Source organism: Haliaeetus albicilla, chromosome 13, assembly GCF_947461875.1.
Source record: "Haliaeetus albicilla chromosome 13, bHalAlb1.1, whole genome shotgun sequence".
Taxonomy (NCBI): Eukaryota; Metazoa; Chordata; class Aves; order Accipitriformes; family Accipitridae; genus Haliaeetus; species Haliaeetus albicilla.
In genome coordinates, this window is record NC_091495.1 from 28,374,129 (window position 1) to 28,396,227 (window position 22,099).

General features: G+C 36.5%; 1 protein-coding gene across 3 annotated transcripts in view; it reads left to right on the forward strand.

The window, feature by feature from the left end:
- The window catches only part of AKT3 (AKT serine/threonine kinase 3), a 163,285-nt gene that overhangs the window by 99,582 nt on the left and 41,604 nt on the right, over window positions 1-22,099 (forward strand). For all 3 annotated transcript variants that reach the window (XM_069800617.1, XM_069800616.1, XM_069800618.1), the window contains exons 6-10: window positions 4,805-4,936; window positions 9,128-9,193; window positions 10,853-10,921; window positions 18,490-18,612; window positions 20,694-20,822. In XM_069800617.1, the coding sequence (XP_069656718.1) occupies window positions 4,805-4,936; window positions 9,128-9,193; window positions 10,853-10,921; window positions 18,490-18,612; window positions 20,694-20,822 (519 nt within the window). The remainder of the gene's footprint in view (window positions 1-4,804; window positions 4,937-9,127; window positions 9,194-10,852; window positions 10,922-18,489; window positions 18,613-20,693; window positions 20,823-22,099) is intronic.

Consider the following 22,099-nt stretch of genomic DNA (forward strand, 5'->3'; position numbering starts at 1 on the left):
ATTCGAGATGTGTCAGTCTTTCTGAAAGGCAGCATGATTATGTGGAAGGGATTTGGATTTGCTCTATTAAAGAACTGAGCACTATTCCAAGCCCGTGTATCCTCTTAGTGGAGTACAAAACCACTGCATAACAACAAGTGTTTTCAAGGTGTCAAAATTGATGCTGTCTAATATAAGTAGTTTAACTGGAATGTATGCTTTCCTTGTTCACAGTGCAGTGCATTTTCCCATACCACAAAAGGGGTTGTGGGAACAGGAGGAGTAGGAAGATCAGTTTTGTTTCTGTCTTGCCGCTTACACTTTAAAAAAATGCTGAAATAAGATGCCGGGACAGTGCATGTGCAGTGCTGCAGAATATTTAATGACTTTGGCAACAAGCCAAAAGCAAACTCTACAAAACAAAGGTGAAATGAAAAACGGTGATATTCAACACCTAATAATAGACCAGAATGGAGTTTTTGTAGCCAGTGAAGAGCATACTAATGACCGTAAGGATTTTTTTTTTTTTTCCACAACTCAAAATCCCACTGCAGATTTCTGACTGTTGGAAGACTTTAGCAAAAGGTTTTCAGAAGGTTTTGGAATCAAAAATGTTAAGTGACTATAATGACGGGGAGTTGTCACTCCCTCTGTGTTAACTGAAATTGGGAAAATACATTTTTTTAGAACTGTTTCTGTTTTGTAGAAATGTTTCTGAAAAGCTTCTCTTTAAGCTTTTGTAGTTGTTAATATAATCATAACCATTTCAGTTATAATGACTTAATGCATTTTTATTGCATATTTTTGGTATTGGATTTCTTTTCATTTCAGGGATTTTTTGCACAATGTGTCCTACAGGCTTGTTTTGTCACCTGATTTTACATCTAAGCCCAGTGAATTTTGCTTGTGCATGCGCCAGATGGTATACATATGAGTAGAAGAGCATAATCAGATTAAGAAATGAGAGAGAAGAGTGGGCCTGTTCTTCTCTAAAAAGGTAGCAAAAGGTTTACGAAGAAAACAGTCTTTAGGATGTGGAACTTGATTTGAACAGACATGACAGCAATGTCCCTGGCCAGATTAACTGGAAGAACCAAAAGCACTTTTTTTTTTCCCCCCAATTATTTTTAATGGTGTCAATGTGCCACTTAAGTTTTACAGTAATAGCATCACTGAAATTCGGAACACTAGAAATTCTTAGCAAACTGCTTTTATTTCTTGCTGTACTATTCTTTGTAAGTAGAGTTTCTTCTTGATGAAGTTAGATGAAAACTCCAAGTGGTATAATCTTTGTGCAAATTAGGAATTTTAAAAAATTATTTCCTTGTAGGGATTTTCAACACCTGTAGTAAGGTGTATTTTTTTTAACAGATCATCCACAGGGGAGTAAATAGGCTTTACAGAAGGCTAAACATTATATGGTTCTTTTGGTGATGCAGTCTCCTGTAACTTCATTGCTTTTCCTTTGTTTACAGATCTGTTTTCCAGGGTGCAGGATGAGTAAAGAATAGATTTTTCAGAGGAAACCAAAAGTAATGTAATGAGGAAAAAGATTCAATCCTCAGAGTTCAGTAGGAATGAAAATGTGGGAAAATCATCAAGGAGAAAGAATCCAATCTTATGGGAGCCTCCAAACTTGCTTACCAACATCCCTCAGGTTTAGGAAGTATTTCCATTTTTCCACCAGTTTTCAGTACACCCTTAGCTATGGCATCTGTGTTTTTATCTCCCAAGGTCTTGTGTTCTTTGGCAGACTTTATGAGTTACCCTGCACTGTGTATCATCTCTAAACCTTCTGCTGAGCTTCTGAAGAATGAGAGCATCGGGAGACTTTATTCTTAGAATTAGCACTACTGCCATAACCTGCTGTTAAGCCACAGCTCAAAATCTTGCAAACCTATTACCTTGCATTTATAAATATACATATAATTTTTAACTTGTTTTCACTGAGCTTGCAGCTAGATTAATGACTGCTTTGATGAACATTATGTAAGCAAATTTTGGGCGAATGAGTCTTTTGGTTTGACTGGCTTGCTGCCCTTAGCATGAAACCCATGTCTGTGATCAGTTGAGCCAAGATCCTCCTCCTGTGTGTGGGCAAAGGGCTGCTTTTCTGAGCTGGTTTTATTCAGACTCTGATGGTCTTTCTCTTAAGTCCAGCCTCTCAAAGAAGAGCAGAAGTATGGGAAAAAGTTACCCCTTTGAGGCTGCTTATGATCCCGTAAATTTTTGACTGTTAGAAGTGATAAGTTGTTGTAGTCACTAACTCAGTATTCTTTATCAGTAAAGCTGTTAGCCATTCTTTGTCGGGGAACACGATAGCTTATGGCTGAAGATACAGAGGATTCTGCCCTGAATTACTCACCTTCCACCTGAAGTGTGTTTTGAATGCATTTTGGATTTTTCCTGTGTTTTTGTCAATTTTCACTGCTTTAGCACAAAGGCAGTTGTTTTTGCTTGATGGTTATATAGAAATATTGAAGTAGATAACCTGACTTTCCAAAGTACTGACTGTGATATTTGAAAAGACTTACCTTTAGTTGATTAAGTACTAGTAGCCACATAGTGTTTGCACACAACTTTACATACTACATCATGCATCACTAATTGTAACACATTATACTAGTTTTTGGAAAAGTTGACCATTTAAGGATTTGTCTGTGGTCATAAACTGTAACTTTACACTCACTTGTGTAAAGTGAGTTTGCTTTAGGTAAAAAGTATACTGAGCCTTAGAAATCTGTTACTCATATTTCTTACTGGCATAAATGCAGTTTTGTTCTTCCTGATGTGAGGTGGTTTTGGCAGCAAAACAAAATCTGTCACTGCAAAATATTTAAGTAAGTTTACATGTGAGCAAAGAATGGAATTCACCAAGGATAGTTTGCTTAGAAGCTACCAATCAACCATGACATGGGAAAAAGATTTAATTCCTGCTGATATAGCTAGAAAATTGATAGATGGAAAGCATCTTCTCTTTAATAAAGCTTTGAAATATCCGGCTATCCAGGTGTTACCTAAAGTAGTCTGTTGGAGACCCTTTGCAGCTTTTAAGTTGCAGGCTGAACACAAAAGCTAAGGAAAGCTAAGGAATTACGGCATTAAAGTGGTTGATGGAACTTCAGTTCTGCCCCTTATGTGAGCAGATTTCAAACTGACTCTGAGCAATTGTATAAATTATTTTCACAGTTTGTCAACAGCAACTTCAGATCCACAGTAATATTATTGTGCACCTGAGTTTAAAGGAATAAATAATTTCAGAAGGAAATTTTGCCTTTTATTCTTTCTCACAAGAGAGAATATATTTTGCCTCCACTATTTGTGATTGCACACCAGGGATATGCCCGATAGCTCTATACTTGGAATGTGTGTGAGATATGTAGGCACTGTTAGAGGTGTTTCTGGTAGAGATAAGGAAAGTACTAATCCATTGTGGAAGACACAAGTAGAAGTTTATCTGTAATGCCAGTATTCAAGAAAACTGCCTGAGGCTGCAACTAGTGATAGAAAGAGACACTAGGAAGATGAAAGATAAAGCACAATCTTTTCTTTTCCTCACATGTAAACAGGATTAAGTATATTTAACTTAGCAAGACTGAGACTCAGAGTATAATTACTCTTTATAAATGTTTGAGTTGTATTATTCACAAAGGAAGGAAGATACTTGATACTGCAGGAGGAAGGAATTGATACTGCAGGACAGTACAGTAACAAGAAAAGGTGAGCGTGTTGTCTTTCAGAGCTTTTAACTGCTTTCCTCAAGGTTCCTGGGTGCCTTAATGGTCTGTGTGTGGTTATGTGGTGCTGCAACCAAGCCAGTAACACAGCACGCTGAAAGATGTGCTGTGGAAACACAGTGGAAGCCAATGATGGCCCTGAGTTGGCCAGAGAAACCCTGCTGTCAATTCAAGGTGACCCTGTGCATTCACTGCATTCTCAGAATTGTGCTGTTTTTAACATCCTCATCTTTGCATCTAATGCATAGACCATAGGTTTGATGCTTGTGAACAGGCTGTGAAATGAACTTGCAGAACTAAGATGATCATTGACTCAAGCTCTGTGCTCATGAAAGTGGCTAAACTGCTTATCTGGTCATATTCTTTCTGTGTGTGACACTCCAGTTGAGCTGATAAACCTACTAGACTCTAACTGTCTGTTGCTAGAACCAGCTCTTGGATGTACTATGTTTAACCTGCAAAACTAGGGCGATACTAGATGCTTGAACGGTCACTATAAGGGAGTCACGTGAAAGAGGAAAACTTGCCACCTCTTCCTTTTCAGAGCCGGACTGATTAATGTAAAAACCACGTAATTGTAATCTGTACTCAAACTTTTAAAAGTCCACCTCTACTGCAAAGACTGTTGTAGAGTCTCATTGGTATAATATTGTAGTAAGGATCATGTGTGTTTCAGAAAAGCCATCAATGCAGTGGTTGGTGTTACACAAAACCTACTGATACGCCACATTCTTGTGTCCCTTGTAACACAGGAGTTTAGGAGCTTTCTTAGATGTGGAGAATTCATGGATTGCTGGTATAGGCTAAGACTTTGCTCTGTGTGTGCTTTGTGAAAACAAGTATGTGTGTGTGTAGGATACTGTGCAGTACTTGACTTCAGAGAACTATAATAATACTATCGTATGATATGTCGTAGTGGTTTAAGGATACAGTTAACTACTATGAACTTAATCATAGAAGTGTACCTATTTTTGTAAACTGTTCTTATTATATCAATAACAGCATTTGGTTTTATGTGGACACACTTATGTACATATTGGAACTGGATAGCATAAGTCTTGTTAATCCTTGTTCTTTGCTCCTGACAGACAATGAATGATTTTGACTATTTAAAACTACTGGGCAAAGGCACGTTTGGCAAAGTTATCCTGGTCCGAGAGAAGGCTAGTGGGAAATACTATGCTATGAAGATTTTGAAGAAAGAAGTCATTATTGCAAAGGTAAGGAAGGCTATAGTTTTAATATTGGGTCATTTTTTTTTTAATGGAATAATCAATATCTAATACATAAGGTGTATTTTTTTTTTTATGGTAACCGAGTTTGTTAGAAATATGTGTGTATCTTCAGAAAACAGGAATACAAAAAAGTATTTGTACCCATTTTGCATCTCTTTTTCCAGTGCCTTTTAATCTAGAGTGTGTGAAAACATTGAGAGGGTTCACTGGGCAGGAAGATAGTGCAATCCAAGTTTAAAACAAGAAAAAGTGCATTGTAGGGTATATTATATACTTAAAAATTTTTTTAAGTCAACTGCAGGTTTATTCAGATAAATGCAATTAATTTAGTGGGCCTGTGCTCTGTTCTTTCTACGTTAGATAAGATTACTGTGCATAGGGCTAACAATTTCATTTTTTCAGTTTTTGAGGAACAAGAAAAGTCTGAAGCTGATGTCTGAAGAAGTGGCTTAAACTAGCATTGTCCAGTCACTTAAACTTGATTATTTTAGCGTTACTAGATCTTGTGCTTGGTCATAATTTTACTAAGTTTAAATATGAAGGTCATCTACTCTGAGCTTTGTTTCTAGCAATTCTAAAGTTTCGAATCCCACTTGCACAGAATAAGTTGAGAGCAATAAACCTACATGCTTTTATCACCATGAGACACAACTGAAAGTAGTCCCAAGGAAGTTTTTGAGGGATGTGGATCTGACTGAGATTTTTGAATGCTTGAGGCTAACAATACCAGTATTTGTAAAAACTGAATGTGGCTGGGAACTACTGTGGTTAACATATATTTTATTTTAAAATATCCTTCAGGTTTTTCTAATCTTCCTATTGGCCTATGAAAACAAGGCGTGCAGTGTTTTGCAGTCTATCTCTGTGTTCATTTGTCTGTCCGTGACTCACTTTCTAATAACTTTTGAATGTGTTGATCAGTTTTGATTAAATTTGATAGAGGGGTAGAAACCTCAAAGAAAATTATATTTCCTTGAGTTTCATTGAAACCAGCCCTGGTATAGGGGGAGAGACTTAATTTTATGTCTTCAGCAGAGAAGAGACTGACCTGTGAGTTCTTTGTGCCCTTAGCAGCTGTTTTGCATGCACTGGCAGGCTAGTCGGCATGTATGTGAGTTGGACTAACAGCAACACAGTGCCCTTTTCTTCATAATCAGGAGATGCAGAAAGAAAGGAGGGTATCGCTGCTGTGTTCTCCTGATCCTGCATGGGAAGGAGCATCTTGGTGGCCCTCCTTGTAAGACTTTATAAATGGCAGCAATCTCTGTGGGTTGCCCTGTGGGTCCCAGAACGTATCTGGTTGCTGCATGCTGGGGCCCAGTCTCCAGAGTAATATCCTTTCCCAGTGCTCTGCTCAGCTGTGGCACCCAGGGGGTCCTCAGGGGAGTCTTATGTCTGACTGCTATGAGTTCCTGTTCTGCTGCTGCTGCTCCTTTATACCCTTCCAGCCTTCAGACCATTTCAGCTGGTTTCTTTGTATCAATAAAATACAAAACACATTTTTTAATTTTAAGGTTTTTCCTTTTACTTTGCTGGCTGCTACATTATCACTGAATTTTTAGAAAGGTTAAAACTGATTCTCAGATGACTTTGTCTCTGTTGAGCAAAAATTCTTGTTCACAGATGTATGAAGCTAGAGAAATTTTGAAGGGTCAGGGATGCAGTGTTCATTGATCTGTTTACCTGAAAACAGAATGCTAGCTCAGTGATTGGGCAGAACCTGGCACTCCCTGAAGCAGACCAGGGTCTGTTTTTCTGCCTATTTGTAGACTAACAAGAAGATTAAGTGTGCGAGGAAAGATGCCTTTCATCCCATAATGACAATGTGAGCACCTCAGTCTTTTAAATTTGACTTCCTCAGAACTGGAATTTAGTTTTGAAGGGAGTCCCTCTAAGTTTTCCATAGTATGGTTGCATATTGATAAGAAACATGAAAGAATAAAAAATAGACTATGCTTAGATCTTCACAAGTTGAGTGATCATAGTTTTTTTCCCTGTGGTCACCAAATACCAGTTTTTCCATTCCTCCCAAACCTAAAAACAAAAGCAGACTCGAGCCTGAACTTAGCTGTCTAGCCCAGTCAGTGTGTAAGTATGCCATGGGGATTTATCAGTAACATTTAACTCGAGATCGGTGCTAAGGATACAGTCACTAGGTAGAATAGATCTGCAGTACCACCTCAGCCTATAATGCGTTACAGAACCATAGAATCATAGTATCGTTTAGGTTGGAAAAGACCCGTATGATCATCGAGTCCAACCATAACGATATAATATACACTATAGAAGGTCATACCTGTAACAGCATAATATGAAGCAGAAAAGTGGTGCGTTGAGAGCTGTATCTAGAAGGCTGTATAGCATCTGTCCAGTTCATAATAAGTCTGTTGATCCTAAATTTTCGTGACAGATGAGTATTACACTTACCAGGAAACTGCTACCAGTATTACAAACTTCTGAGGCAATGCTAGAAAAACTCACCATTGCCAGCTTTTTATGCCCCATATCTGGTGAACCACTGAGGTTTAAAAATAAATAAATAAGTAAAACTTCAGGCTTGCTTTTCTCCTTGAAGTGTGTTTTGTTTTCTCCAAATATGTGGTTGTCTTGTGTACACTCAGTGTTGCACTGCTATTCAGCTAAATGGCATCATAATTTATTACTCCTAACTCTGTTGTTGTTGTTTAAATTCCTATTTTGACAATTTTTAAAATCTAATTTAAAACTCCTGACATCTGTGTTTACTTTCTAGTTTAATAATACCTTATCTTCAGAGCTTAGTCTGATAAGCATGTGGAGTACCATAAAGATATATTGGTATTATTTGTAGCAATAATAAAGTATACTCTGGCTAAATATATTTACTTCTGCAGGATTATGGTTGACATTTGAGTCACATTAAGTTAGTCTTCAATTCTGTGGACTATAATACTCAGTGGTAGCTTAGTGCTACAGAAGATGGATAAACCAGGCCAGAGCCTCTCAGGCCCTTTAGGTCCGGCCCCTGGCAGCCCTGGGGTAGTTTCTTTCTCTCCCGTTGGCACAGGGCTCATCTTTAACCTTCCCTCTTCAGGCTCACAGACAGGAAGGGGAGTGCCGCTGTCTCTCTCCAAATGGCCGCTTTCTCAAAATCTGGCGGGAGACGGGGCGGGGGTTGCATGGACATCTCCCAGCTCCCGTGGACAGGTCCGCGTCCGCGGGGAAGGAGGTCGGACAGGTCTGTGTGTGTCCGCGGGGAAGGAGGTCGGACAGGTCTGTGTGTGTCCGCGGGGAAGGAGGTCGGACAGGTCCGCGTGTGTCCACGGGGAAGGAGGTCGGACAGGTCCGCGTCCATGGGGAAGGAGGTCGGACAGGTCTGTGTGTGTCCGCGGGGAAGGAGGTCGGACAGGTCCGCGTGTGTCCGCGGGGAAGGAGGTCGGACAGGTCCGCGTGTGTCCGCGGGGAAGGAGGTCGGACAGGTCCGCGTGTGTCCGCGGGGAAGGAGGTCGGACAGGTCCGCGTGTGTCCGCGGGGAAGGAGGTCGGACAGGTCTGTGTGTGTCCGCGGGGAAGGAGGTCGGCCCGTCGAGGAGCAGAGGAGCACTGCTCATCGGGACAGGACAGGACAGGCGGGTGAGGGAGGGAGCGGGGGTTGTACAGCCACCTGGTTTTAAAGAAAAACAAACCAAACACCAAACCGAGCGAATGTTTAAAAACAGAAAAACTGTCTTTACTCAACATGAGGCTAGATTAGACCAGGTCCCGTAGTTGCCTGTCAGTTACTACTACCTGTGTATGTTTCCTGCAAATTGATTCCGCCTCTCTGTAGATGTGTGCAGATGATTCATACCAGAACTGCAAAGTTGTGATGACTGTATTTTTAAACTATCAAATCCAATATTATCATTTCCTGCTTCCCTGCATTGGATATAAAGTTAAAGACTTCATTTTAAAGCAAGAAAATAAGAAAAATAAAGTAAAATAAAATGTTACATTGTATTTTGCCAAACTTAAATTCACTTTAAAATCTTTTCTCAAAAAATGTGGATTATTTGTCATGTTTCTTTCAGGTTCATTCATTTTCCCAACACTGTACTGTAGCTTTCTCTTTTCCAAAGTGTTGACCTTTTCCTCATTAATTAATAAAATAACAATTTTATATCTTAATTCAGACCTACTTCTACTCTTTACTTCTCAGGATGAAGTGGCTCATACGCTTACAGAAAGCAGAGTATTGAAAAACACCAGACACCCTTTTTTAACAGTAAGTATTAGGAATTAGCTTTCAGTACATTATCAGGTAATTTTCAACATGATGGGTATTCCATTATGAACAGAACTTACAAACAAATTTAAAGTCTTCCTCATGGTGATTTGTAAACCAGCAGTAGCTATCTGGTGCTTATGATAATCCTTTATCAGAATATGTATTCAAGAGTTCAGAAATAAAGTTTCTAATAATTTTGCAAAGCTTAACTGCACTGAAAACAAATTTAGTTGTAGAATATAACTGTTGTGCAATTTTTGTGATTTTTGTATATGAACACTTTTTTAATAAAAGTTATTGATTTCACATGGTGTCAAGTAAGTAGTTTTTACCAAGAAAACTTAATTAAGAATTCAATAAAATGATAAAAATAACTATTTGTTCAGCATAAGTAGCCCATGGAGCAACAAAACTCAACCCCCACCACTTCAATATCTTTGTCTTCATATGGTTAATACTTAATAAAAGGAAAATACTGAAAAGGAGATGAAAATTTTAAGATTCATTTCAAATTCTGATTAATAGTTTTAATTTTACAACTGACTTTCTTCTGTAGAAATAATTCTGATTCCTCTCCTTGGAGAATATATTAGAAAATATTTTCATTGGTTTCAAAAGATAATTAACATGTTGTGTTTCAAGATAGGGGAAAATGTTTTTCTTTTTTGTATTAAAGTATCAAAGTATAACATGGAAACTTTCCTGTTCAAAAAATCATAAACAAACCCTTTAGAAAGCAGAGGATTGCATTTACATTGCTTGGCCAAAATATTGTTGGAAATTCAGTCAAGAGAAATGAGATCCCCTGAAGTTTCTTAAATTAGAGTGTAAAGGTAAGCAGGAGTAGGCATAATTCCAATCAAATCATGCAACAATGTTACTGCAGTTGTATCTTTATATATTTCTGATACTATTAAGTAAATATTTTAAGGAGACATGCAGTATTGAAGTCACCTGAGTCTTGTTATGATTTTTTTTACATATACTTCTACTGCATTTTGTTTCTTTTAGACCAAGCCTGCATCTGTGGATTTTCTTTGGTATCATTTTTCCAAGGAACATCAAATCAACATTGATAAAATAAAAAAATTTTAATTAAGATAATAACATTTGCTACAATTTTAAAATGATATGTAGCTAGATATATTCATTTGGCACTCTGTTTTTAATGTTGCATAGTATGTGAAACTAGAGAGTGCTTGCTTTGGAAATGAAAGCAGGCTGGAGGTTAAGATCACTTTTAAGATTTCATTTGGGAGAAATAAAAAAGACTATGGTAATCTCTCTTGTCATGGTCATTGTGGAAGTGGACATCATAAAATATGATGAGTGAGAATAGCTGGTACCATGTATGGCAGTGAGAAATGCAGTATAAAATTGTGTATTTTAGTAAATATTTAGTATTTTATTATAACTAGCATGATGTTTTCATACCAATGGCTATGTGGCAGAGATAAGGGAAGACATGAAGGTTTTTGTATTAATTAATCTCAAGCTCCAGATGGGAAGTTACACTTTTAATTACTCTGAAAGTTCTCACCAAGTCAGAATTGTCTGCTTAAGAGGATAAAATTAAGTTTTGTTACAGTTATAAGTGCAAGAAATTGGGTTAATACATGTTGATAATTGGTTTGGTTTTGCTGTTTTCTTTGCAAGTCCTTGAAATATTCCTTCCAGACAAAGGATCGTTTGTGTTTTGTGATGGAGTATGTTAACGGAGGAGAGGTAAGTTTAAAAAAGTTGTTCTGCACTTGTAATGGCAATGCTGTCACTGGGTTACGTTTTAAAGCTTATATTTTTTTCTTGCCCCTTTTTGCTTTCTAGTATCTTTGAAGTGTTTTTTTTTCTAAAATTTTTATTTTAAAAAAATGTAAACATGTTTTATAACTATGCTGTCAAAAGTAGTTCCTATTCTTGAAAATTTAGACTGTTGTATCGTGAAAGATAATTTCGTGGTAGAGAAAAAATTACAAATAGCTTGCTTATTATATTTTCTTCAAGCATACTATAGCATGTTCTGACATGAAACGTTCATAATCTTGTGCAAACAACCAAAAATAATGTTGAGTAGTCTTGCTTTTGTCCTAATGTGAAACATGTGCTCTCTTCTTCGCTATAGCCATTGCAAATACCTACTAGAAAAGAGTGGTGTGTTTGTATTTTTCATTACTTCTGTCCCCTTCACTTGCTGTGTACTCTGGAAATTTCAACTTAAGTGCTAAACTTCTTAGAGTGTCATTAGCCTTTAAGCTGTTGCTGTCCTCCAGCTGTTTACTGAAGAATGGAATATCAAAACCTATACCCATCAAACGGAATTAAACAGAACTGCAATCTAAGAAGAGGGCTTTTATCTGCCTTTTAGCTGCTGTTTGCTATTCAGACTGTATCCTGTTACAACCTGAACTAGGGGGTTTTCCTTGTCTACTGTATGCTGCATAATAATGTTAAAGGGCAGTTTCCACTAGGTTTTTTTTTTTTTAGAAAACTGGTTCTTCATTCAGGAATTGCTGCAGCATGATACCGTGTTTTGCATTATCCTTTTGCTGTGCTCTCCTACAACAAAACTGTCTTCAGCTAGAACCCTAATGCCTGAGCACCCCCAGAGTGCCTGTCCTGGCATTCGTTGCTCTGGTGATTTCTGGGCCGAGTCTGAGGCCTGTTTACATCCTAATGCATCCATGGCCATCCTCTACCAGCCATGGCTAAACATGGTGCTATAGGGCTCTCCTGTGGGAGGATGGCTTGTTTGACTCAATGTGTATGAACCCGGTTCTGGACATCACAGGCGTTGAACCATTTTGGCTAGTTGAACTAAACACAAAAATGTCCCTCAGCAGCAATGGGATAACAGCCTTCTCTTGGACACCCAGCTGGCATATTTGAATTTGAACTTGTCACCAATATGAAGTCAGTGCTATCTATAATGAGTTTTAAAAGTGATGCCTTAAAAACTACCTAATTCTTCTTCGTTTCCTCTGTGCAGGACCTTATTGCATTTCTGTAATCTCAGGGGATGCACTTTGAAAGTATATTTTTAACATCAGCCTTATCATTTAGATACTCATCTTTTTGAAAGATAACTTTCTGTTCTATTTGAATGCAGAGCAGAGCCTGCAGAGAATGTTTTCAACTCCTTCCTTATGGTTGAGGATACTCTGACTCTGTGTTTTGATCAAGCTTGTATCTTGCATTCCTCTGCATTGGGTGGTGGTCCTTTGTGGCAACTGCTGTAAACATCTTGTGTCATGGATTTCCTGGTGGCAGCCTGCTTTTGCTTATTGGGTTTTGAATAATAGCAATGTACTTTGCCAAGAGTGGGTCGCTTTTTTCCAGGTACCATGCTCTTGTTTGTCAATGTTGCTCATGTTCTTTGCTGATGGTTCCCTAATTCAGTGAAGCCAACAGTAAATTTTTGCCACAGTGGGAAATAATGGCTTTTCAGAGTAGGCAGTTTTCTTTGAAGAAACTCTCTTGATTTGCTTATGTGCTTCTCCTTGACTAGAGATCTGGAATAGTTAGTTGGACAAGCTGTCCTTTTTAATGGGAAAATCTTTAATCTTACCAGATTTTCCTGTGAATTTCAGACTTTAGTCAGTGTCTATTAAGAAATACAAAGGACTTTATATTTGTAAAAATAGCCTTGTTATTAACTCAGAACTACTGAAAGTAAGTTGCACAAAGTTTAGCCAGCATTTTAGCCATTTATTAAGCATATGTCCTATACGGTACACAGAGTTTTTTCTTTTGCTGCTTCCCTCTACTGTTCTCTCTGTCTTCCAAGGAAGTTTCATTTCATTACAATGGTTTCTCACTGTTGAAGGTGTTGAAACTCATCTTTTAATTATATCCTTCCAGTGGGAAATTGACTGTAGCAGTTCCATGTTGCTTTTGATTTTCTCCAGAGCTGTACTATCTTCAGTGTGTTTCTGTTTAAAATTCCTTTAGATTAAAGATTTCTTTTTAGTTAAACAGTTGTGCCTGAGTCAATTGCTTGGGAATTTTCATGGATTATGTCTTTCAGGAGCACATTACCCAAACAGTCCTCTGAACGAAGGAGTTCTTGAAATTTGTATCTGTATTCTTGACTCTCACCTAGGTGAAAGCAAGAACATGGCACAATTTAGGCTTCTGCCCTACTACAGTAATGAAGAGTGTCAGATATCTTAGTTCCTCTTCCTATAGTTAGGAAGGAAAACAGTCAAAGAAGGGGTCACTGAGTTTCATTCTGGAGGAGAAGAAATTGTGTTAAAATTATTCTAAACAAGAATGTTCTTATACCTGTTAAAAATCTAGATCCATGTTGAATTTAATATTCTGCCCGAATAGTAGCAATTTATCTTTGCCTTACCTTTGCCTGTGTAACTTCAAATTAGTTAGGCTCAGTTAATAAGGGAACACATTATAATGAAAATGTAATTGCATCAGTTTTACTGGTCTATGTGTGCTTTTTTACAATGTACAAAGTATTACTGTATTGAATTCTCTTTTGGCTTCCTTTAAAAAAAGAAAAAAAACCATATTCTGTAGCTAAATGTATTAAAGTGAAACTTTAGAGGATTTTTTCAAGCAAATTATTCAGATGGAAATACTGAACACATTTTCCTCATACTGACAACTTTTACAGTTAATTTTCTGCTGCTTAAGGGCCCAACCTTGAAATCTTTGTTGGGGGCTGAAAGCTTAACTTTTTCTTTTCTTAGTGTTGCTGTTGGAGTCTGTGGATGAAATGTTTAGCAATGTCTATTGATCATAAACTATGTTGCAGTATAGAGCTAGAAGGATACTTCTAACATTGTGATTCTCAATACCTTTGTTATACTGAAGGAATTACATTACAGTAGCATTAAGGCATTGAAATTTGATTTTAGAAAAAAAAAAATTAATCTGGTTTCAGTGAGATGACCAAATTCCATTATCAAGACTTTGAAATGACATATTTTATGAGTGTGTGGTAAAAAAGTACATGCAGTATTGCATGATAAACTGTGTTCTTTGGTTCAAAATACAGAATATTCATATAAATATTTTTAAATAAGTAAAACTATCAGTACTTACAGATAACCACAGGCCTACTTTAAAGAAAACAAACCCCCTTCCTTTTTGTACATTTTTTTGCTCTCCTTGTCCTATCAACATTTTGAAAAAAAATGTGTAAGGCTGTACTGATGGTTTTCCTGCTAGTATTGATGTGTCTACTCTTCCTTTTGTAAACCCATAAAATTTTGAGTATTATGTGATTGCAGTATGTTAGTAGTACATTACAGTGTTCCCCCAACTTCCAGGCCACACAGAATAGTATAAACTGTGGTATAAAAAATGATACTGTAAGAATGGCTCTGTATTGTTGGGGAATACTTTTAGAGTGTATGTTTCCCATTTTTTATTTCCAGTATTTTGCTTTAAAGGTTGAAAAGCTTTAGGAATTAAATCTATGACATACATTACTCTGCAGAGTACACTGATTCAGCTGACTAATAAGTTGATTAACTTCCTTGCTTTGCACTTTCAGGATAATTCCAAATTCCATACTTTGTAACAAACGTAATTGGTAATTATCTGTATAATAAAATTAGACTCAAAAATTTGGTTTCTCCACACCAGAATTCTGAATCTCTGTTCCACTTGGCTTTTTTTTTTCTTTTTTTTTTTCTTTTTTCAACAGCTCTTACTTAATTCATTAGGCAAGAGAGAACTAATTGGTTTGTTGTAATTGAACAAGTGCTATTACTGTCTAGGAAAAAAGACAGAGGATTTACAAGTGACCTAATGAAAAATAACTGAATATTGTTGTATGCTTTGTCATTTTTATCTTGGTTGTGTCCTGTTTTATTTTCCTAAACTCTAAGTAAGTGAGAGAATGTTTGTAACCTAAAATTATGATAGTCCAAGATAAGGGTGCTATATATCTTTGGGTATAGAATGTGCCTAGAAGCAATATAAAGTCTGAAACAATAAACAAATAGTTCAAAATTTCAAGGCTGCTACTGCAAATGCTTTGCAAAAGAGTCAAATCAACAGTCAAATATAAAATGTGTTTACCTGCAGAGCTGAGCAAATGCAATATGCAACAGCAAGAGCCAGTCATACAACTTTCAACATGCTAAATAGGTCACTAGCATATGTAGAAGTTTAACATATTGACTGATATAAGGTTTTGTCTTTTATATATTTGGCATGCTTGGATCTGCAGTTGAATGTACTTTTATGTTTGATCTTTGTTTTTATTTGTTAAAATTTTTCCATTAAAATTTTTTATTAGGAGAAAAACCCATGGCAACACTGTTGTTCAGTTTTTAAATACATACCAGCAAATTTATAGCTCCAGTCCTCACCATAACTATAGCACCCTCATGTATGCCATCAAAAATGTTATGTGCAAAATGGCTTGCTTTGTGCCAAAGCTATTCTTATTGCAATTCCAATGAGTTTATAGCACATATTTAATAACTGCAAATCAATAAATAGTGCAAATATTGGAAGCTTTTTTGCATAACCTTCCATCAGACTTCTTCTTTCCCTTCTCTGACTTAATAAGTCTACTCTTCATGTTCCGACAATTGTAAATAGAGCCTGGTGGCATAATTATTCCACAATAGTGAACCAACTAAATAATTAGCTGAAAATAATGCTGTAATCTCACTGAATTAGATTTTTTTTTATTATGATTTTAACATTTTCTTTAATATCTTTAGCATATAACTCAGTGTATGAATTCACTTTTAATATACATTTTCATATCTAAATTTACATTCTTCATTCAAAACTAGTGTGTATGGTTTGATGACAGCTGTTAGGTGCTATAATAATATGAAGAATGCTTATGAAGAGCGACTGTAGTGTCATATATAATGTTAAAATAAACTGACTTGGGAACTCTTAGTCTCTTTGCCAAACACAACTGTTGCTAGTTGTTTCTAGCTGGTCATTTTGCTTTGAGGTTAGTATTTTAAATTAATATCAAGAATATTTTGTTGGAAATAAACACTAAAGAAAATAAATTTTTGTTATGTTAACTTGTCAGGTTATCAACTCTCAGATTCAAATTGGGACACTTTTTTTTAATGGAAACTAATATATCTGTTGCTGACAAGTATCCTGAGATTTTAGAATTTTCTAAGACTTTGCTGCTCAACTAGTGGATACAGTAGTTAATATAGAAAACTGCAAAAGTCCTTTTGCATGGATATGAATGTAGGGCTAACTGGAGATTATACTGTAAATTTTTGGAATGTATTTGCTATTTGTACACATTAAAAAGTGATCTGAAAGTTGGCCTTTATTTTGAATTACTTTGAGTCCGTCGAAACAAGTAAAACTCTTAAAATGAGTGAAATTAACTCATTATTTATGAAAGAGGCCACAAAACAGACATAAATGCATAAATGACATAAATGTATTTTGCTTTATTTGGATGAAGATCCACTTAGTGGTGTTTGTTTCCTATTTAAATTTGCAAAAATGTGTGGAAAAGACCCCACAAACTGAGAAATTTATTTATTCTTTTCTCAATTTTATAATATGTGAGTCACTTCATAAAGGCAGACGTAGTTGCTTAGTCTGTATGGGTCTTGTGTTTGCGTTGGCAGTTAAGCAGTCGTCAGTACAGAAAGCAGGTTACTACAGGGAGGGCTTATGTCACCACCAGAGATTGGTGCTTAAAGAGAGAAATGAGCAATTGAGTACCTGCAAAACAATGATCCTCCTTTTCACGCAGGTATTCCATTTTTATACAGGGTGTCTTGGGAATTCAAAAAGAAATTGAAAGGGGAATGCACATACAATGAACAAAAATGAAATATTCTCTTTAAATCATACTGCAGCTTCTGTTTTCTGTGAGGTCTCTGCTTATACAAGTATATACTGCCAAAAAACTCAGTTTAGTGGGAAGTTCATTTAGGTTCAGAAGAAAGTAATACACGTTTTTTGAAGTACAATTGTCAGGAAAGAAGTTGACTTCTAGTTGTTTACAGGATTGACTTTTTAATTACATTTTGAAAAGTCCACACACTGAAAATAGCTGCAGAAATTCTTACACTGTTCTGTGCTGTGTGAGCAGTGTAGATTTCCTACAGGTGTAAAGTAGGATGTGGTAATGACAGATTAAGCACATCATTGGTTTTTTGCTTGGTGGGTTTTGGGTTTTTTTTTGTACCTGCCCTGCCATTTCAGAATTCTCATCTACTTGATATTTTTTAGCAGTGAAAATAAACCCCCCACATTGTTGTTATGGATTTCCTTGTCTATATTTAATTTATAAATGATCACATTTTCTGTATTTCTGTTTTGATTGTTAGCTCTTGTGGTGAAACCAAAAACATTATAACATGAAGGAGTAAGGCTGGCAGCCTGTTTGGTCTTAAGCAGAATACAGAAATGTACTCACTAATCTTTGCTTGAGGACTTTACCAAGCTTTCTTAACACACTAAATAAAACCAGCCATTTTAGAGAACATTTGAATTAAATAGCCAAATCCTGCTTTTTTAGGAGGTGTTCCAGGTTCTGAGGGTGATGTTTTATCCAATAAGATGCTGACAGCCTTACCGAACTTCACCTTATGCTTTTTCATTGCAGCTGAAGTTACTGGCAATACGTAATGTCTAGTATTTTTCACTGAAAGCCTTCAGTTGAAAAAGTGTCTGCAAAGTGCTGTTACTTATAAAGTATTAAAGAGACAAAACCCCCAAAGAAATGTTTACATTGTAGCAAAGAAATACACTAAATACACGGATTTGTTTTTATAAGCCCTAAGCAGTTGTTCCTTTGCTTTTTCTAGTGACTGTGATATTGCTAGCAGTATGAATGTGCTGTTTTTGTAAAATGCCAGCTCACCTGTTTAGTTGAAGTCTGCTGAAGAACTAGACTTTTTTCAGTTCAAAGGAAAGTTATTAATTACTGAAAAACTTAAGGCAGAACCAGAATCTGGGTATTTTAGTGATATTTCTCAGTGGCTTAAAATAAAAATCCAAGTAAGTGGTGGAGGGAGAAGTACAGAATGATGCTGCTGCATACTACTTTTTTTTTTTTCCTCTGGTAACTGAAGGTTAAATGAGTAGCAAGCAGAATGCCTTAAACAAGATTGGTATATTGATTAAAACGCTGATTTAACAGCTCGCTTTCTCCCTTTGGAAACCTGGAAAAGATAAGCCAGCTGCTGTCTAAGAGTGCTGAGTGTCCACTGAGAGTACACTATCTATCATCACAATATGGTGATGAGAGGTGTTTTATGTTTGTGTTAATTTCCCCCACTAAATCAGTAATTATTACAATCCTGTCCCTGCTGTTTACCCTGCAGCTGTTTTTCCATTTGTCGAGAGAGCGGGTGTTCTCAGAGGACCGCACACGCTTCTATGGTGCAGAAATTGTCTCTGCCCTGGACTATCTGCATTCTGGGAAGATTGTGTACCGTGATCTCAAGGTAAAAAAAGAAAAAAAAAGTAATCAAATTTTTGGTTTTGCAGAGACTATTGGGACAAACACAAAGTAATTATAAAGTTGCACTATTCAGAGTTAATGGGGAAAAAAAATCTGTGTTCAGTTTAAAGTTCAGTGTGTGCTGAAGGAAGTCGTTTGATACAGTAATCTATAGATGGGTACATTACTTGACTTAAACTTGATTAAAAAAGAAAACAGCATACCTTAGTAATAGCACTTGAAGGAGATCTAAACTTCTTATGCTTTTTTTTTTTTCCCATTACTTACAACTTAACTTGGATTTCAACACAAATCTCAAATATAATTCTCAATATCCCCAAACAAGGGATGTCCCCAAACAAGGGAAATGGAGAATTGGGACAATGTGACTGCATTCTGTTTATCTCACCAAAGAGTTACGTTCTTATACGATTTGAAAACATTTAAAACAATACTTCAATAGGAAAAGAAGTTCAGCCTTAATTTAAAAATTATTTTTTCTTTTATATCTTGGGAAGGATTCATGATACTGGAATGTAGTTTGGCTTACATTTGCCTGCGTATACAGTTTTGTATCCTCTGTTGCCTGAAGCTCCAGGTGCTCTGTAACACAGTATGACCATGTTCTATGGAAAATAACCTCTGCTTTCAACAGGAACATATTCTAACTTATGTGAGAGGAAATTCTAAATTCCACGATGATACTATTTTATTTCTGTAACAAGCCTTCAATTTCTTGTACGGGAAATTGTGCTTTTGCATTATACATGCGCACTAGTGGAGTTCATTAATGGACTCCTTTGTACAGGAATAGAAGAGAAGGAGGCAACGGTAGGCAAGTTCTGCTCTGGGCGGCAGACAAAACAAAATACTGACTTACCTGTTTGTAGCAGAATCTGTTGTAATAGTATGAAATGCTATAACATCTGGGAAAAATATGGGATTGTCTGGTCAAGGAATAATAGGCCATGATTTTTTATTTAAATTCTAAATAAAAAGGAAAGAGGAATTTGACGTCATTAATCTTCTATTGCTGGTGTCATCTACTTTGCATCTTCTTTGTATGACACTGTTAGACTAAACTGGAAAAACCTTTGAATTGTATTTCAGGCTTTATGCAGACTTAGGAAGACAGGGTTATGATTGTTCTTAGTTGGTATTTTCACTACACACCTTATAATTACTAAAAAAACCCCTTTTTCTGTTGAGAAAAGTTGTTCAGAAGTATGTTTTACTTGGTTTTAGTTCTATCTGTATTTAAAGTATTGCTAATAAAAAGCTTTTGGGAAAGTGATGCTAGCCATGCTTTTGAGATAGTCCACAGTAAATATTGCAGTAGTTTTTATTCCTGTTCTTTAAATACTTTGTAACAGGCTATATTCTGTTTTCATATCTCAAAGCAAGAATCATGTATTTAAAAAGCAATGCAAAGCATGCAGAGCTACACATACACAATTTAAGAACAGTGTCCTTTGCAAGTATACAAGGAGGAATTTACCTCAGGGTTTTGGTTTTTATCAGCAGCCTCTCTACCCACACTTTTGTCTGTTATTGAAAAGGTGGTAGAAGATGCAGATATTTTAAGGATCTACGGATATATATTAACTATTTCATGACAGTATAGTAAGTAAAATGCATCTTGATAAATGAAGGTCATGTTACAGCAAAGGAAACCTATGAAGTCTTACCAAATTACAGCCATGATTGTAACCTTGAATTACTTGATTATTTATTGAGAATATTTAGAAATTTATTTTGCTTCCATTGTATGGAGGATGCACCAAACTTGTAAAACTTCAGAATGAAAGGTCACGCTTTGATTGACCTGGTATTGACTATTGTAAACTGTATTAAAGTTTTAAATAATTATTGTATTACATTAATAATAATAATAATTATTGTATAACAGTAAGCATTGTTAAATACTGTAATAAATAGATGCTGTAGTGTTTTTTTTTTTAAATTACAAACAAATTAAATTCTATTGCAAGCAATAACTCTGTATCTTTTTTACAAAATTGATGTAATGCATCAGCCAGTCCTGTTAAGAAATACTAAGGGAACATTTTTTTCCCCAACACACAGTTAGAAAATCTAATGTTGGATAAAGATGGACACATAAAAATTACAGATTTTGGACTTTGCAAAGAAGGGATCACAGACGCAGCAACTATGAAAACATTCTGCGGTACTCCAGAATACCTGGCACCCGAGGTATGATTTGGAATATATTCTTGTAATACAGTATAAAATGTTTATTTCTCATTTAATTTTAGACTGTGATGTTTGTATGCTGAAAACTGTTCACTGTAGTCAAGAACTGACAGTCTGCCTGATTAATACTATGCAGCTGTTATTCAGAATTGTATGTGCTACTGTTCTTAGTGGTGATTGTATGTATATTGATGCTGTGCTTCTTAGTGTTTGGAAAGGCCTCTAACGTGCATTTTCCTTCTCATATTTGCCTTCTTCTGTTAAAGTTTTTATCTTCCGATGATTTCTTCAAAAATAATCTTCCATCTGCCTGTCACTTGGAACATATGATCCTGCTTAACTGAGCTGTATAACTAGTGTTTATATAGCCTCAGTGGAGGCGAGGGGGAATAGGAAGGTACTGAGTTTGCTGGGTTTTATCCGAACTCCCTGGTTGCAGGGAGAGGGAGTTGGAATTTTAGATATTTCTGCTAAAAACAATTGAGTGTATCAGCCTCAGAACTGGTTGAGGTGGGCACCAAAACTTAGCTGTTTCCTAGTATATAAGCAGAAGTCGCATCCCAGAGTATGCCACCCCATCTTTACCATTAGCTAGCACTCAGAGTGCCAAACATCGCACTTCCTGAGGATTTATAAAAAGATGGACATGAGGACGTTGTTTTGGCTCCCTTTGCAGCTCTGGTTTGGCCACCTGAGAATCTGTTGTGGAAGCTCAGTTGACCCAAATGATCTGCTCCAGTATTAGTGCTGACAGCTCTGACACTGATGCCTAGTGAGAAAAAGCAAGGGAAGCACTCTCAAAATTGTGGTTTTGTCATGTCTGGCTTCAGTCAACAGTACTGATTGCGGTGCTTGGAAATGTCGTTCTGCCTCTCCCCTGGGATTGCCAAATGCAACTCCAGTATTGACGTGAAAGACAGCTTTATTTTTTTTACTTAATGCCAAGGATTCTGTGGATGCTGAATTAGCCCTTATTTCCATTCCTGTCAGCATTCAAGATTTCTACTTGACATAGTACACACCTGATACTGAGACAATTTTCTGGTCAACCTAAAGGGCTTTACAAGGCCCTTCAGTCCTACCATTTGTTTAAAGAAGGACTCTTCAAGGGATTCCCCACCTCTTGCAGCAACTCAGCACCAGCAGAAAGTCTCTATTATGTTAATCGTCTTTGAAGAAGAATGTGCCTTAGTTTGAAGGGAGGAGGTGAGGAGGCACTGATTCAGCATAGCTCTTTACTCTTATTTTCAGGACTATTGAATCCTGAGTAGCAGCAA